At 50.9% G+C, this 13,534-nt stretch overlaps 2 protein-coding genes across 23 annotated transcripts in view; one reads left to right on the plus strand and one right to left on the minus strand.

The window, feature by feature from the left end:
- The window catches only part of LMAN2L (lectin, mannose binding 2 like), a 30,101-nt gene extending 26,029 nt beyond the window's left edge, over nt 1–4,072 (plus strand). For all 4 annotated transcript variants that reach the window (XM_025464964.3, XM_025464974.3, XM_025464989.3 and 1 more), the window contains 2 exons: nt 2,192–2,311; nt 2,640–4,072. In XM_025464964.3, coding sequence (XP_025320749.1) covers nt 2,192–2,311; nt 2,640–2,782 — 263 coding nt within the window. In that variant the 3' untranslated portion in view covers nt 2,783–4,072. The remainder of the gene's footprint in view (nt 1–2,191; nt 2,312–2,639) is intronic.
- A 1,017-nt stretch (nt 4,073–5,089) lies between these two features.
- FER1L5 (fer-1 like family member 5) overlaps nt 5,090–13,534 on the minus strand; it is a 57,957-nt gene continuing 49,512 nt past the window's right edge. For 3 of the 19 annotated variants that reach the window (XM_025464842.3, XM_025464828.3, XM_025464860.3), the window contains 19 exons: nt 13,298–13,444; nt 13,049–13,211; nt 12,875–12,900; nt 12,194–12,244; nt 11,961–12,062; nt 11,486–11,605; nt 10,803–10,964; nt 10,483–10,574; nt 9,937–10,107; nt 9,576–9,724; nt 9,235–9,374; nt 7,776–7,864; nt 7,441–7,530; nt 6,939–7,080; nt 6,646–6,745; nt 6,381–6,574; nt 6,097–6,206; nt 5,640–5,784; nt 5,090–5,524 (listed from right to left, as the gene is read on the minus strand). In XM_025464842.3, the coding sequence (XP_025320627.3) occupies nt 5,297–5,524; nt 5,640–5,784; nt 6,097–6,206; nt 6,381–6,574; nt 6,646–6,745; nt 6,939–7,080; nt 7,441–7,530; nt 7,776–7,864; nt 9,235–9,374; nt 9,576–9,724; nt 9,937–10,107; nt 10,483–10,574; nt 10,803–10,964; nt 11,486–11,605; nt 11,961–12,062; nt 12,194–12,244; nt 12,875–12,900; nt 13,049–13,211; nt 13,298–13,444 (2,421 nt within the window). In that variant the 3' untranslated portion in view covers nt 5,090–5,296. The other 16 variants (XM_025464866.3, XM_025464850.3, XM_025464888.3 and 13 more) reach the window with 16 other exon arrangements.

The raw sequence follows: 13,534 nt of genomic DNA on the forward strand, positions 1-13,534 counted from the left end.
GAGGAAGAAAAAAGTGGGAACATGATATGGTTTCTCTCTTCTTCTGCCAGAAGTCAAGACAAAGTGTGCTATGAAGACACAAGTTGGGAAGGAGTTTGGAGAATGAACAGTTGAGGGGTCCCCAAATTACTACCCCAAAGTGGAGTTCCACTGGGAGCAGAAAGGGCAGAGTGGGCCCTGTGCAAATGTTTCTCTTGTACTACGAGGATCAGAATTTCCTTTGGAAAAAAAAAAAAAAAAGAATTTCCTTTGGGCCTAATCTAGGTCTTAGAAGTCAACTAGAAGAATGATCTGGATCCACACTGTCTGATATGGTAGTGATTAGTTATACAGGTTGCTATTGGACACTTGAAATATGGCCATTCCAAAGTGATGTGTACTATAAATCTAGAATACATACCAGACTTCAAAGACTTAGAACATAAAATGTCATCCATAATTTTTATGTCATTTGCATGTTGAAATGGGGTTCTTTAATATACGGGGTTAAATAAAATATATGTTAAAATGAAAAAAAAAATGGCAAGAAATCCAGTCACCAATAACCAGCCATGAGCAACCCTAGTATTCAGATTTGTGGTCTCTCTCTTTTTTTTTTTTCTTTAAAGATTTTATTTATTTATTCATGAGAGAGAGAGAGAGAGAGAGAGAGAGAGAGAGAGAGAGAGACACGTAGAGACATAGGCAGAGGGAGAAGCAGGCTCCACACAGGGAACCCGACATGGGACTTGATCCCGGGACTCCAGGATCACACCCTGAGCTGAAGGCAGGTGCTAAACCGCTGAGCCACCCAAGGATTCCCATCTTTTTTTGTTGTTGTTGTTAAGATTTTATTTATTTAGGGGATCCCTAAATATAGGGGATATATATATATATATATATATCATGAATAAATAAATAAAATCTTAAAAAAAAAAGATTTTATTTATTTATTCATGAGAGGCGCAGAGAGAGAGGCAGAAACATAGGCAGAGAGAGAAGTAGGCTCCATGCAGGGAGCCCTTTGTGGGACTCGATGCCCTGGGCCAAAGGCAGGCGCTAAACCGCTGAGCCACCCAGGGATCCCTGATTTGTGGTCTCTTCATACCAGTTCCTGCTGAAAGAAACAAGAGCTTCGTGGGGAAATGGCTGATGTCAGTTCTGAGGTAGGAAATGGACAAGCTGGGAATTTCCCAGGAAAGCAAGGAAGATAATCACTTCTGGGTTCATGTAAAAGGACTCAGGAGCCAACTTGAATAGGTTCCTACTGGAGAAAGATGGGTCGTGTTAAGCATCTGTAAATGCTGTAAATGTACAAGTTCAGTGTATTGAAATATATCGAATATGTTTGAACCTATGAGATAGAATGACACTTAAAAAGAGAAAAAAGGGGTATCTGGGTGGTTCAGTTGGTTAAGCGGCTGACTTGGGCTTAGGTCCTGATCTCAGTCCTGGGATGGAGCCCTGCATTGAGCTCCCTGTTCAGCGGGGAGTCTATTTCTCTCTGCCCCTCCCCCCACTTGTGTACGCTTTCTCTCTCTCAAATAAACAAAATCTTAAAAAAATAAAAAGAAAAAAAAATGAGTCCCTAATTCCTTGATTCTTCCTCTAGGAATAGTGAGATTCAGGGTCACAGTTAAAAGAAGCTGCAGAAAATTAGTCTAGAATGGAAGTGTGTGCCATTCCAATAGCTATGCCCTGCTCATGGCCCATTAATCAGCTGGCATAAGGCCCTTTCCTATCTTGTGTGTGTCGTCTGCACAGAAGGGAGGCTGTAGTGCTGTGTTTTCCTTTGCTATGCTACTGGGTTTTACATATGATATGGTCTTTAATTCTTGTATTATGTCTCTTTTTTAAGCTATATAGGTATTGCATGCTTGTTGATAAAAAAAAACTTTAAATCCTGAGTAATCTACAATATTCCCTATTCCTTGTTCTTATTTTTAGATGAGAGAAAATAGAGGTTTCAGTTACTTTTTTTCAGTCACTGCTAGTGGGGCACATGGCTGGCTCAGTCAGTAGAGCACCCAACTCTTGATTTCAGGATCTTGAGTTTGAGCCTCACGTTGGATGAAGAGATTACTTAAAAAATACAGTAAATTTCTAAAAAACCCAAAGTCACTCCTAGTTGGCTGTAGATCAGATGTTTGAACCCATATACTCCCAAAATACCTCTTTTTGAGGTGGCTTGGGTCCTCGTGTTTTCCTGTAGATAATCACGATGTCATTTCCCTGAAGTTGTTTGAGCTTACGGTGGAGAGAACCCCGGAAGAGGAGAAGCTGCATCGAGATGTGTTCCTGCCCTCGGTGGACAACATGAAGCTGCCTGAGGGTGAGTGCAGGGTTCCTGGGAAATGGTCCTGTGGTTGGAGAGGAGGTTACTATGCCTGGGTGGTCTGAGGTGGCTTGCACCCACAGATCACAGGGCCATCTCCTTTCTGTGTTCTTCCTCTGAAGAACTTGGAGCACGCGCTTTTGCCATTCCACTTGTCTCCATGTTACAGATGAGTAGGGCTACTCAGTTTTTAAATTGAGGCACCTGGAAAGGGAGTGTCTCTCTGCTCTCTGGCTCCCAGAAATGAGTGTCAGAAACTGGAGACTTGATACTTTCCCACGTGGGTGGGCTCCCTGATTGACTTGCTTCTCTCTTGTGTCCCTAGTGACCGCCCCATTGCCGCCCCTGAGTGGCCTGGCCCTCTTCCTCATTGTCTTCTTCTCGCTGGTGTTTTCCGTATTTGCCATCGTCATTGGTATCATACTCTACAACAAATGGCAAGAACAGAGCCGAAAGCGTTTCTACTGAGCCCTCCTGCTGCTGCCACCTCTGCCTGTCACCATGAGCAGGCTCTGGCCTGAGTGCAGAGCCGGGCAGGCCTCCTGCAGTCTCCAGCAGCTGGTCAGGGACTCTGTTCTCTCACTGGAGCTTTGAATGCAGGGATGCTGCATTGCCATGGTTACCGATGGGGACATCTAACTGGTTCAGGAAGCCCACCTACCCCAGGGCAGTGCTGCTGTGATGTGCCTTTCCCTGCAGTCCTTCCACTTGGGAGCGAAGAGGGATGGAGAGGATATATATACAGTTCTGATGCCAAAATCACAGAAGAGAATTTAATTGCTCAGGCTGCCTTGTTGTTGGACTCAGAGGACCCTTGTACTTCATTTTTAAATCTGCAGAGAACATAACACTGATAACGCCTCATACCTTCCAGGCAGCCATTCATTGGGTTTTTGCTTTTTACCCAGGCCTCCGTCCACCTGAAGAATTTTCATTGGAAATCTGGGTGGACACTTCTCCCCTGTGTTGCCTTCTCCCTCCATTCATTGCTCTCTCTACATGCAGCCTGAGCTGGAAGAGACATCTGGATGCCTCTCTTTTGGAGGCTGGGGCTGCAGAACAAACTTAAGTTTCACTGACCTTCCTTAGGTGGCCACAGGGAGAGGGCTGTTTGCTTTGGCTCACTGCTCTAGCTGATGTTTAGCATGAATCTGGCTTCTGTTGGTTTGTTTGTGACCTTCTCAGTTGGTTCCTTTAGGCTCTCAGTCAAGTTTGGCTGAAAGTTGGTGTGCAAGAGAAGCTTGTAAGACTTCATGGATACAATGGGAGTAACCATGAAATTGACCAGCTCCACGTGTCCACACCAGAAGCACCGTTTGCCATGTGAGCTGACCATGTGGAGATGTTTCTAGACTCTGGAGCCTGCCTAACTGCGTGTTTTGTCTTTATCATGATTTTTGGAATCTCAGAGTGTTCAAAACCTAAGGAAGCTTTTGGATACTCCCTAAAGAGGAATCTTGGCTTCTAATGGATAAGAAGCAGTTGCTATTCTCCTGTTGCAAATCTGGGAGCAATGGACCTTCGTCATCTGTGCCTGGAAGAGTTCATTGTCATTGAGTAACAGAGTGTCCTCCTCTGTGGGTCAATCCTTATTCCACTGCCTTATCTGACAAGGGGTCATGTGCTGCTCACCTGTCTGCCCTGTGATTAAATTGGCCAATAGGCCAATCTCCCTGGGGGGTCTGAAGCGCTGAGCTCTCCTAGCCATGTACTTCTGTAGCCTAAGGGAAATTCTTAAAATGGCTGATGGAAACCAAACATGAGCTTCTAACTCAGTGTCCTTCCTTCTGGGTGTAGTTTTGGGGAAGGTCTAGGCCTCCTTACTGAGCCCCCAACTTGTCAACCCTTGCTCTGCCTTCTCCTGGGTTAGGAAAGCCCTCAGCTTGGCCCAAAAGGAAAGGAGATCACCTTGGTTGGGTATAAGTTTCCATTGTGTTGGGGTTTCTTCTGTCCCTCCCACATGCTTAAGTGAGCATCTTAGGTTGTAGTGCTGTCTTGCAGGTGTGAATAAAACGGATCCTCCTAAGACCTTCCCCACAAGAGCAGAGCAGCTCCAGGGTATCGGAGTACAAAATGTTGACCTGGAGCTTGGCCTTAGGACCACTTAGAACTGAGAAAGCAAGTGGCTGTTTTGTCTTTTTTGAGTAAAGGGGGAGATTGGCTAGACCCTTGTGGTGGGAGGACCTAAGTGGGCTCTTGAGATGGGCCAGGCAGTGCTCCAGAAGGAAGGGGGCTCATCGTGGGAGAGGGTATGTGTGTGATGATTGAATTTAAGTTCTATATGATTCCAGCCCATGGGCTTCCTGAGGCTTTTTAAAGAGGACAGGGAAGACATAAGTGCAGTCCCTATTCAGCCTGGAGGCCAGCCTTTGAGAAATATGTGGAAACCGTCTAACCTAGCATGGTAGGGTCTGCCCCAGCTCTTGCTTTTTGTTCTTAGAAACAAATATTTCCCACTGTGAATGGGACCAAATGCTGTTCTGAGCCCTGTAATCCCAGGCGTGCCCGAGAGGAGGGAGAGGTCTGGTCTGTTGGCGTGGCTCTTTTGAACATGCACGGTAGGGATCAGAGCAGTGGCCTTGGCAAGCTGCTTACCCCACACGAGCCATCTCGCTCCTCACAGTCTCCCTTTCCCTTGGTTTCCCTTTGACTTCAGAGCCTCTTAGAGAGGAAGAGACCCGACGTCTAGAGGTGCTGTATAAAGATGACGTTGCTCCCTGGCCTCATGAGTCTTGCCTTTCATGTTTTCTTCAACCCCCTAAATTACAAAGTGGCTCTCTGTGACAAAACTTGTTTATTTCAGTGGGAAAATGACAACTCTGTCCTTCCTGTTGAAGTGGTTTCTGAGCAGAATATACCCCTCATTGCATATGTCTCAGAAGTCCCTTGTATATGCCCTAGAAGCTAAAAATGAGAACTGGTAGGAAGCGCAAGGGAAGGGCCAATAATAAGCAGGAGAAAAGCCAGGCAGATGTGGACCAATTAGTCTCGTGGGGCTGGAAGTTCTGGAAAAATGTCTTGTAGGTGATTCATAGGTCCCTGGAGGTGTTTCAACTCATGGTCTATTGTAGGATTTAGGTTCAAATGCTGGCTGGTGAGGATGGGAGAGTGGACATTGCTGAGGTTTGGTTGATTGATGATATTGGTGGATATTTTAATGGGAGCGTTCAGCCGAAGTTTAGGTTTGATCCAGCTCATGGCCAAGTAGTTCTAGAGAGAACAGGTGAGAGTTAGCCTGAGATAGCCAGTTGAGGCTGTCTCTTCAGAGTCCTCCTAAGACCAGCTAGTGAATGCCTTTGTCCCTGTCCCCAAGGCTGTCACTCACCGGTGTTGAATAGATAAAGTTGAACAGCATAAGTGCTAAAAAAAGTATGATTATAGCGATTATGATTTTGAAGTGGTAGCGTTTCCAGAAAATGCGGCAGAAGATTGTAATAGGTGACCGAAGCAGGAACATGGTGTTGGGGCGTCTATCCATGAGCAGAGGAGATGTCGGAGGATGGAGGGCAGAGGGAACTTTCAGGTCAAGTGATGCACAGCAGAGAGCTTGCTTTTTCAAAAAGCAACTTCTGCTTACTCGTGTGTTCTCCCCTCCCCGCCCCCTTCACCCAGGCTGTTCTCTCCTCGTTGTAACTGAGCACTGAGGTGGGGTGCTGGGAAGTTAGTACCCTTCTCCACTTGTAGGCCCACCAGTCACACCCTATACAAATTGCTGGGCCCAGTAGCTCAGCCTTGTGAATGGGGAAGAAAGATTTGGTCCCCTCATCCCACAGGACTCTTACAGGGGAGGATGAAGTGTAGGGTATTGGTTGGGTTCCGATTGGCCTCGCCCTGCTGGCCTGATTAAGGCTTCCTTCTCTGACAGGATCTCCAGCGTCATCTTCACTTTACCCTAGAAGCACCATAGGTGGTGGGAGGCTGAGTTCATTACAGCAGGTGTCCCAAAGCCCCTTCCCAGGGTCCAGGAAGGAAAAAAAGATTTAGCTAAAGTCCCCAGAAATCTGTTAGAGCCAAGTTATGTGGCACTGCAGTCCTATATGCAACAGATACCCTCCCTAGCTCCTACCGACATGCGCCATTTGCCACCATCGAGGACCTGGGAAGGCCACCAGCCTGTTACAGTCTTCTTCTTAAAGAGGGAGAAGTGCTTATACTGAAGGAAGTAGGGCCACTTGGAGTCAGTCTCCATCATCCTGATGGAGCACTTGCTGGCGTGCCGGGCCGGGAGGGGCATGTCAAACAGATCCAGCTCCAGGACCCCTGAGCCCAAAGAAATGCCATCAGCAAGGAGCTCCCCGGCCTGTGGTCACGGGCCCTGTGTCGGGTCTCACCTAGGAAGTCATCAGTGGAGAACACATTATTGTCCCAAATCTGGATGATGAGCCGCGCTGGGAACTTTATCACCGTGGGGTCCAGGCTCCATATGTATTCCTGGAGGATGGCAGAAGAACATATTACTGGCCTGTCTCCTTTGAGGTTTCCCTTGGCCACCTTATGAGCCCACCACCCAGCAGTGATGATGGGCTGTTAAGGAGGCAGCTTTCTGCCCAAGGCTATGTTCCAAGGGTTCTGGTGCAACTTGCAGTTCGAGGGAGGGGGAGTGCAACCCTCCCAGCCCTGTCACCTTCTGGCTCTGGACACACATGTGCTCGGCTGCCAGGTAGTCCATGCTGAAGATGAACCTCCAGTTGAAGGTGCTCTCCCCGGTCAGTGAGTAGTAATGGATATCTGTCTTCTGCATGTCTTTCTCGAGCCCGACCATCCACCTAGGGCCAAAGTCCTTTCACCTGGAGTTTGTGTGTATCGTTCCATAGACACCAGGCATGGGTGGAAGTGGAGAGATGTCACCTCAGGATAGTGGGGGGTAGGTTGGAGGCAAGGGGACTACACAACTGGGGGATACTGAGGGAATGCTGCTGGAGCCCTGCCCTCTCCTTACCCTCCCCCCCCCTTTTTTTTTTTTAAAGATTTTATTCATGAGAGAGAGGCAGAGACACAGGCAGAGGGAGAAGCAGGCTCCCTGCAGGGAGCCCAATGTGGAACTCGATCCTGGGACCCCAGGATCACGGCCTGAGCTGAAGACAGACGCTCAACCACTGAGCCACGCAGGCTCCCCTCTTCCTCACCCTTTGACATAGATGTCGCTTATCCCAGAGGTTAAAGTTCTCCTCAGGTCCACTTGGGCAGTCTTCCAGATAATGCAGCGCAGCTCATACCTGTAGCCACTGTACTCTGAGGCTTTGCTGAGGAATACCTCCCCAGCTGCAGCCTTGGTGCAAGAAGAGAGAGGGCTGGGGGGCTGCCCTCCAAGCCCATAAGGTATGCCAGATTTAGGGGGATGGAGAGGAAGGACGCTTCCTGGATTCCCGGGAGAAGGAAAGAACCACTGCACCCTAGTGTGTGAGCACACCTGTGTTCCATGCCTGGTAGAGTGCAGGGATGGGCTTGCCGGGTCACTCACCTTCTAGGCTTTCGGGGCCTGATGTTGACGGGGGGGCCAGGAGGCCCAAGCTTCTTGGGGAAGATGTCCACCCACATTTGTACCTTTCCCTAGAGCGGAGATGGATTAGCTGGCTGGGAGTTGTGACACTGTTCTCAGCATGCCGGCCTGGGAGCCTGGTCCCAGGTCCTGATGTCTCTTGAGGCTGGGTCCCCCACCACTGGAGGGTTGGAAGGGGGTATTGGTGAGGTGAAGTGGACTTCAGACAGGAAGTCTGGCAGCCACCCACCAGCTTCCTTTTTTTTTTTTTTTCTTTAGTTTTGGCTGGAAGAAGAGTGCAGAGTAGGGTTGGCAGTGCATGAAGGCTACTTCAAGACTGATGGCCATGGGATCTGGAGGGTTAATCCCATTTAGCAGGCTATGCTAGACAGCCTCTCTGGACAGGCTCCACAGTGGGGTTGGGGCTTCACTTATTAACCAGCTTAGTGGCCCCGAGTAAGAGCAAACTAGGTGATCAGTCCAAATGCCCAAGCTGTCCTATGTCGTGTTGTGGAACCCTATCCCATGGATATTAAGTTGCCCACCAGGCGCAGAGGTCTAAGAAAGGATGAAAATGGCAAGAAAAAGGAAGAGAAAAAAAATAAAAGAATACAACTATCAACACTGGAAGGTAGACATATTCTTTCAAACTGACCTCATTTTATTCTTTTGAAGTTGACCCGTTTTCTTTGCTTTTTCTTTTAAAGATTTTATTTATTCATGAGAGACACAGAGAGAAAGAGAGGCAGAGACACAGGCAGAGGGAGAAGCAGGCTCCATGCAGGAAGCCTGACGTGGGACTCGATCCCAGGTCTCCAGGATCACGCCCTGGGCCGAAGGCAGGCGCTAAACCACTGAGCCACCCAGGCTGCCCGACTCCTGTTTTCTTAAATAGAAAACAGGTCTAATGAGAATGGTTTAAAAAGTGCTCAGCAGAGAACTTAGTGTCTGGAATGTGGTATCAAGTTAAGAGATTTGGAGAATGAGAAGAGCCATTCTGGTGGCTGGAGGGTAGATAATTAGGGTGTTTGCGGGGATTTTTATTCCTTCTGTTTGGGGTTCCTTGGTGTGGAGAAAACATAGCCTGCAATTAACAGGCCAAACAGGGTTGTAATGTCTGCACATCTGACTCTGGGTGCTTCCTCCCGGCCCTCCCCCAGGAGGCACTAAGGCAGTTGGCGCTGGCTGGTAGGGCGTCTCAGCGCTTCCACCAACTGATGCGAGGCCTGGGCTTCTTGTAGATGACTTTTCCAGCTCTGACTTTCTTCTTTCTAAGTGACATCATTGAACCCTCTCACTTTGAACATGTGCAGAACATGCTTGTTTTCTGTGCATGGGTGTCTGTGAATGCTTGGCCTCCCCTTCCCCTCACATCATGGGCTATGTCCTGGCTGGTTGGGCTCCCTTATCTAAGCCTGACCTCGTCCCTCCAGTCTCCTACCTGGTCGATGCCTGGCTGGCTGTCGCTGTACAGCGTACGGGTCTCCACATGCTCAGGTACCATCCCCTGCGTGTGCAGGAGGTACAGTGCAAGGCGTTCTTTCTTAGGACCCAAATAATGAAGAGTAGGGGGTGTGGGCTCTAGTTGGAAGGAGGTGGAAAGAGGGGATCACAATGTCATTAGCCTTCCCATCTCCCAGGCAGGCACACCCTCTTCCCTACACCCTGCCTGGAGAGTGAACATGGTAGCTCTCTATAGGAGGAAAGGGCAAAATGAGGCACGTGGCCTCTGGTTTCAGAGGCCTGGATCTGCACCTTCCCGCAGTGTGCTGTACTTCTCACCAAAGCTTTGCAATTTGAAGTTTTTCCCATTGTAAAAAACAGTGTCCTCCTCAGGACTGAACAGAGGCGGAGGCAGCCCTTTCTGTTTGGCATGGCGTTCCAAAAGGAAGCTTGGGGTCATCTGATCCCGCCATCTAAAGGGCCCTGACCTGTGGAATTAAGGGAGAGGAAAAGGTGAGAAGGTTTGCATCCTGGACAACATTCTGCCTTGAGCTGCAGGATAAACAGTGGTGCGGGCATGAATGGAGCCAGGTTCGGGTCCTGGCTCACCAGCCCAGGATGTGAGCCTGCCCCCAAGAGAGCTAGGGGCTCCCTCCTTCACCCCTCCCCTACTCTCTTGCCCAGCCTCAGTTCCACTCACTGGCAGTAGGATTTGGAGAGCCCACAACGGGCTCCAAAGCCAGACAGGAGTCGGTTTTCGAGGTCAATGACTGTGGTTCCAATCTTATCATCAGGTGAGAACAGGTCAAAGTCATAGAGCTGGATCTCTAGGTCCTTCTCCAGCGGGATGATGCAGCTCAGTTCAAACATGCTAGGGGTTGGTGAGGGTGTTGGAGACTACAGAGACTGGCCAGCTTCTTGGCCCCTTGTGTGGTCATGGTGAATATGGAGAGCACAACCTGGGGTGGCAGTCGACTGCCAAGGACTATCCCCCCGTCGTGGCTAGGAATAGCTCTTGACAGGCTTGGGTTGTACAGCCCTGAACCCCTTTCCCAGGCAAAGCATTTGAGAGGGAATGTAGAACTGACCACCCTTCCATCTGTTGAGCACGGAGAGTGTGAGAGCCCATGCTAGGAACTCCGAGCTTAGAAAGAAATGCAAGAATTCTTCGCCTTCTGGGGCTTACTCCTAGCACAGTGTGGGAGGGTGTGGAGGGGTGGGGTCAGGTGAAGCTGGGGCAGCTCACATGCCAAAGATGGGGTCCAGAGTGTTGGGATGGTACTTGTCCCGGTTGCCCATCTTTGTCTGTCCCAGTTTCAGGATCACATAAGGGTCGCACTGAGGTTGGGTCATAGTGAGGGAAATGTGACAGGAAATGGAAAGTCAGTCCAGGTTGGTCGGGGAGGGTGGGGGCGGAGCATCAGAGGGAGCCTGTGGGAGGTTAGCTGTCTGGGTATCTGTAGCCTGGAGCTCCAGGACCCTGGGGTTTATGGCAAAGCGTGGGAGGCACCTGGACTGGGCAGGCCTGGAGACAACAAGCACCACGGGCTTGGGGCTGTGCATTACCAGGCCATTGGAATCTTGGGGCTGCAGGTTGATGGCTCGGACCATGTACACCCGCACCAAGCACTCTTGAGGGAAGTCCTCTTTTTCACGCCAAACCAAGAACTGGCGGGGGGGCTTGGGGACTTTTGGATCCTCAGGAAAGGGGTAGACACGGAAAAGGCCCTGTGTGTGTTGGGGAGGGAAGGTGTTGGCGGTGCGGGCCCAGCTCTGCGAAGCCCTCCAGGGGGTGCCCCAGGTCCAAACTCAGGAGAGACTGGGCTGTACGGTGGATGGGCGAGGTGGGTGCCATAGAGATGCTCTGCGGGGACAGCCGTGTTTGGGAGGGGTGTTGGGCAAACAACCGCAGCGGTTAGGTGAGTTTCCAGTTTCTGCTGATTCAGACTCCCATTCTACCCCCATCCATTCCTTCAGGCTGGAACTTGCTCTCGAAGGCTCTTGGGACTTGGGAGACCAGTGCAGGCCGAGCCGGAGTGAGAAGCCCCCTGCCCATCCCGTGTAAGGGGAGGAGGTCTGTCTGAACCCCCACATCAGTCAGCCTCTGGTTACCTGCTCTCCAAACTGTTTTTCAAGCCCTCCCCACCCAATCTCACAACTAGCATAGAGAACCAGGGCTTTTACTAGAGTCTTCTGAGTACAGCAGGGGCTGGGGAGACTGGGGCAGCTCAGCTGGGGTGAACACCCACCTTGAACTCCCCTACCACAGGGCTGTCCAACTTGGGCTCTTCCTGATAGAGTTTGAAGGTCTCGCAGAAGTCCTGCAGGCCTTTGAAGGCAGGCACAGCCTCCAGCTCACAGTCGTACACCTGCAGAAGGGTGTATGGGACCCAGGCCGGTGGGGAGAGCAGGGCTGGGCTCAGCCAGGGGGGACTGTTCCTGCCATCAGGGGTTGAGGGACCACCCATTCCCAGGTCTTGCTGGGAAGCGTCCGTTCAGTTGGTGGCCCCAGGGTCGGCATTGCCTGCTATGGATGGGGCAGCTCTGGTTCCCAAAAGGGCATGTCTGGTGGAGGCTTGGGGAGACAAGGAGGAGACTATTGTCCACCCCCACCCCCACCCCCACCCTGGTAGTTTCTAGAGGCATCAGGGCAAGGTTTGCGGGTTTCTCCCAGCAGATTTCATTGTGTCTCTCAGCGATCTCCCCTCCTGGAGGCCTCCAAACCTTCAGGGTATGGTAGTCTTTGTACTTGTACTGCAAGGACTTAACATCTCCTGTGGCCCAGAACAGCTTGCTCCACCAGTCCACTTCATGATGGTATTCATCCTGATAGGGAAGTCATTCTGGAACCTCAGGGAGCAGTCACAGTAGCCTTCCTCTGCCCAGGATCATCTGCCCCCCACCTCCCTGAGCTACCCGGAGTTGTTCTTTGTTCCCTGGGGCTGAGCCTATATCACCTGGGTTTTGCTGGGACTTAACCAGAACTTTTCATAGAGATAATCCAGGAGCTAAAAACGAAAGTGGGAGAGCAGGGTGAGGTGTGGTGTGCCTACCTAGCCTGCTCACCATCTCTGACCTCCGAGGAGAAAGTGAGTGGAGGGCAGGGCTTCCTTTCCTGGCTCCCTTACTCTAAACAGAGCCCCTTCAATTCAGGGATTCGCACATGGGATTAGGAATCAGAAGGAGGGTCAGCTTAGTTCTTATATTCATTGCCAACAGCTGCAGATGGAACTCTGGAAGGGCTCAGAAATACAGAACCCCAGGCCCTACCCCAGATCTACTAGATCAGAACCTGCTTTTGCTCAAAGTGTCCCTGAGACTCCCATGCATTCAAGTATGACAAGTGCTCTCAAGGGGTAGTTCTGAACCTTGGAAACATTGGAATCACTGGAGAGGGGTGGGGGCTTGGCAACACTGTGAATGATCGGGTCTTTCCCCAGCAATCCTGATGGAATTGGTCAGGGGCCTGGCCATCAGGATTTCTCTAAACTCCCAGACAGTGCTCATGTGCGGTCCAGGTGGAGAGTCATGGCTTTAGCGTTCTCGTGTATGCGGTTTCGTCCCCGCCCCTCCTTAGGGACCAGGGGCATCCCCTGTGAATGGTGTGTGAGAAGGTGGGACCTTGAGCCTTTACTCACCTTCTGGTACTTTTTCACAGACAGCACTGTGTGGAGAAAGAAAAATCATGAATCTCAGCAGAGGGAGAGGAGTGAGGAGGAGGGACAGGAGCCTGCAGGGCAGCCAGGGCCACCCCCACTACTGGTGCCAGCTTGAAGGTGAGGCCTGGGCAGGGCGGGGAGGAGGGGCCGTACTTGGAAGCTGTGGAGGCACGTAGTCGTCAGCCCAGGGGTCACAGAAGTAGGGCTGGAGGGAGTTGATGTTGGCCTGACCCACCACAGTCTGTCGGCCGAAGTCCTGATTATCTACCACCTTCAATGTGAGGGATGGCGCGTAGACATCCTCCATAGGCATGAACTGCAGCCCCAAGGAGAGGCCGGAGCGTGAGGCCTCCCAGGAGGGAAGGGCCGCCCCAGCTCCTGCTCTGCCCAAGGCTGCCTTACCAGAGTGAGGAAGAGCACCGACTGGGTGAAGTTAGGGTTGGTCTGGAAGTCCCTGATGGGCTCCGTCTGCAGGGACTCTTCCAAGCATTCTACCAGGAGCTGAGGGGAACGCACCCGTTTCATGTTCCGAAGGCCCCAGGTCAGAATCTGCCAGAACAGAGAAGGAGCGGTTGGCCCAGGGACAGGCCAGGGGTCTGTAATGGGGCCCTGGCCAGAGAGAGGGGGCTGTCCTGGGAG

Source organism: Canis lupus, chromosome 10 (genome assembly GCF_003254725.2).
Source record: "Canis lupus dingo isolate Sandy chromosome 10, ASM325472v2, whole genome shotgun sequence".
Classification (NCBI taxonomy): Eukaryota; Metazoa; Chordata; class Mammalia; order Carnivora; family Canidae; genus Canis; species Canis lupus.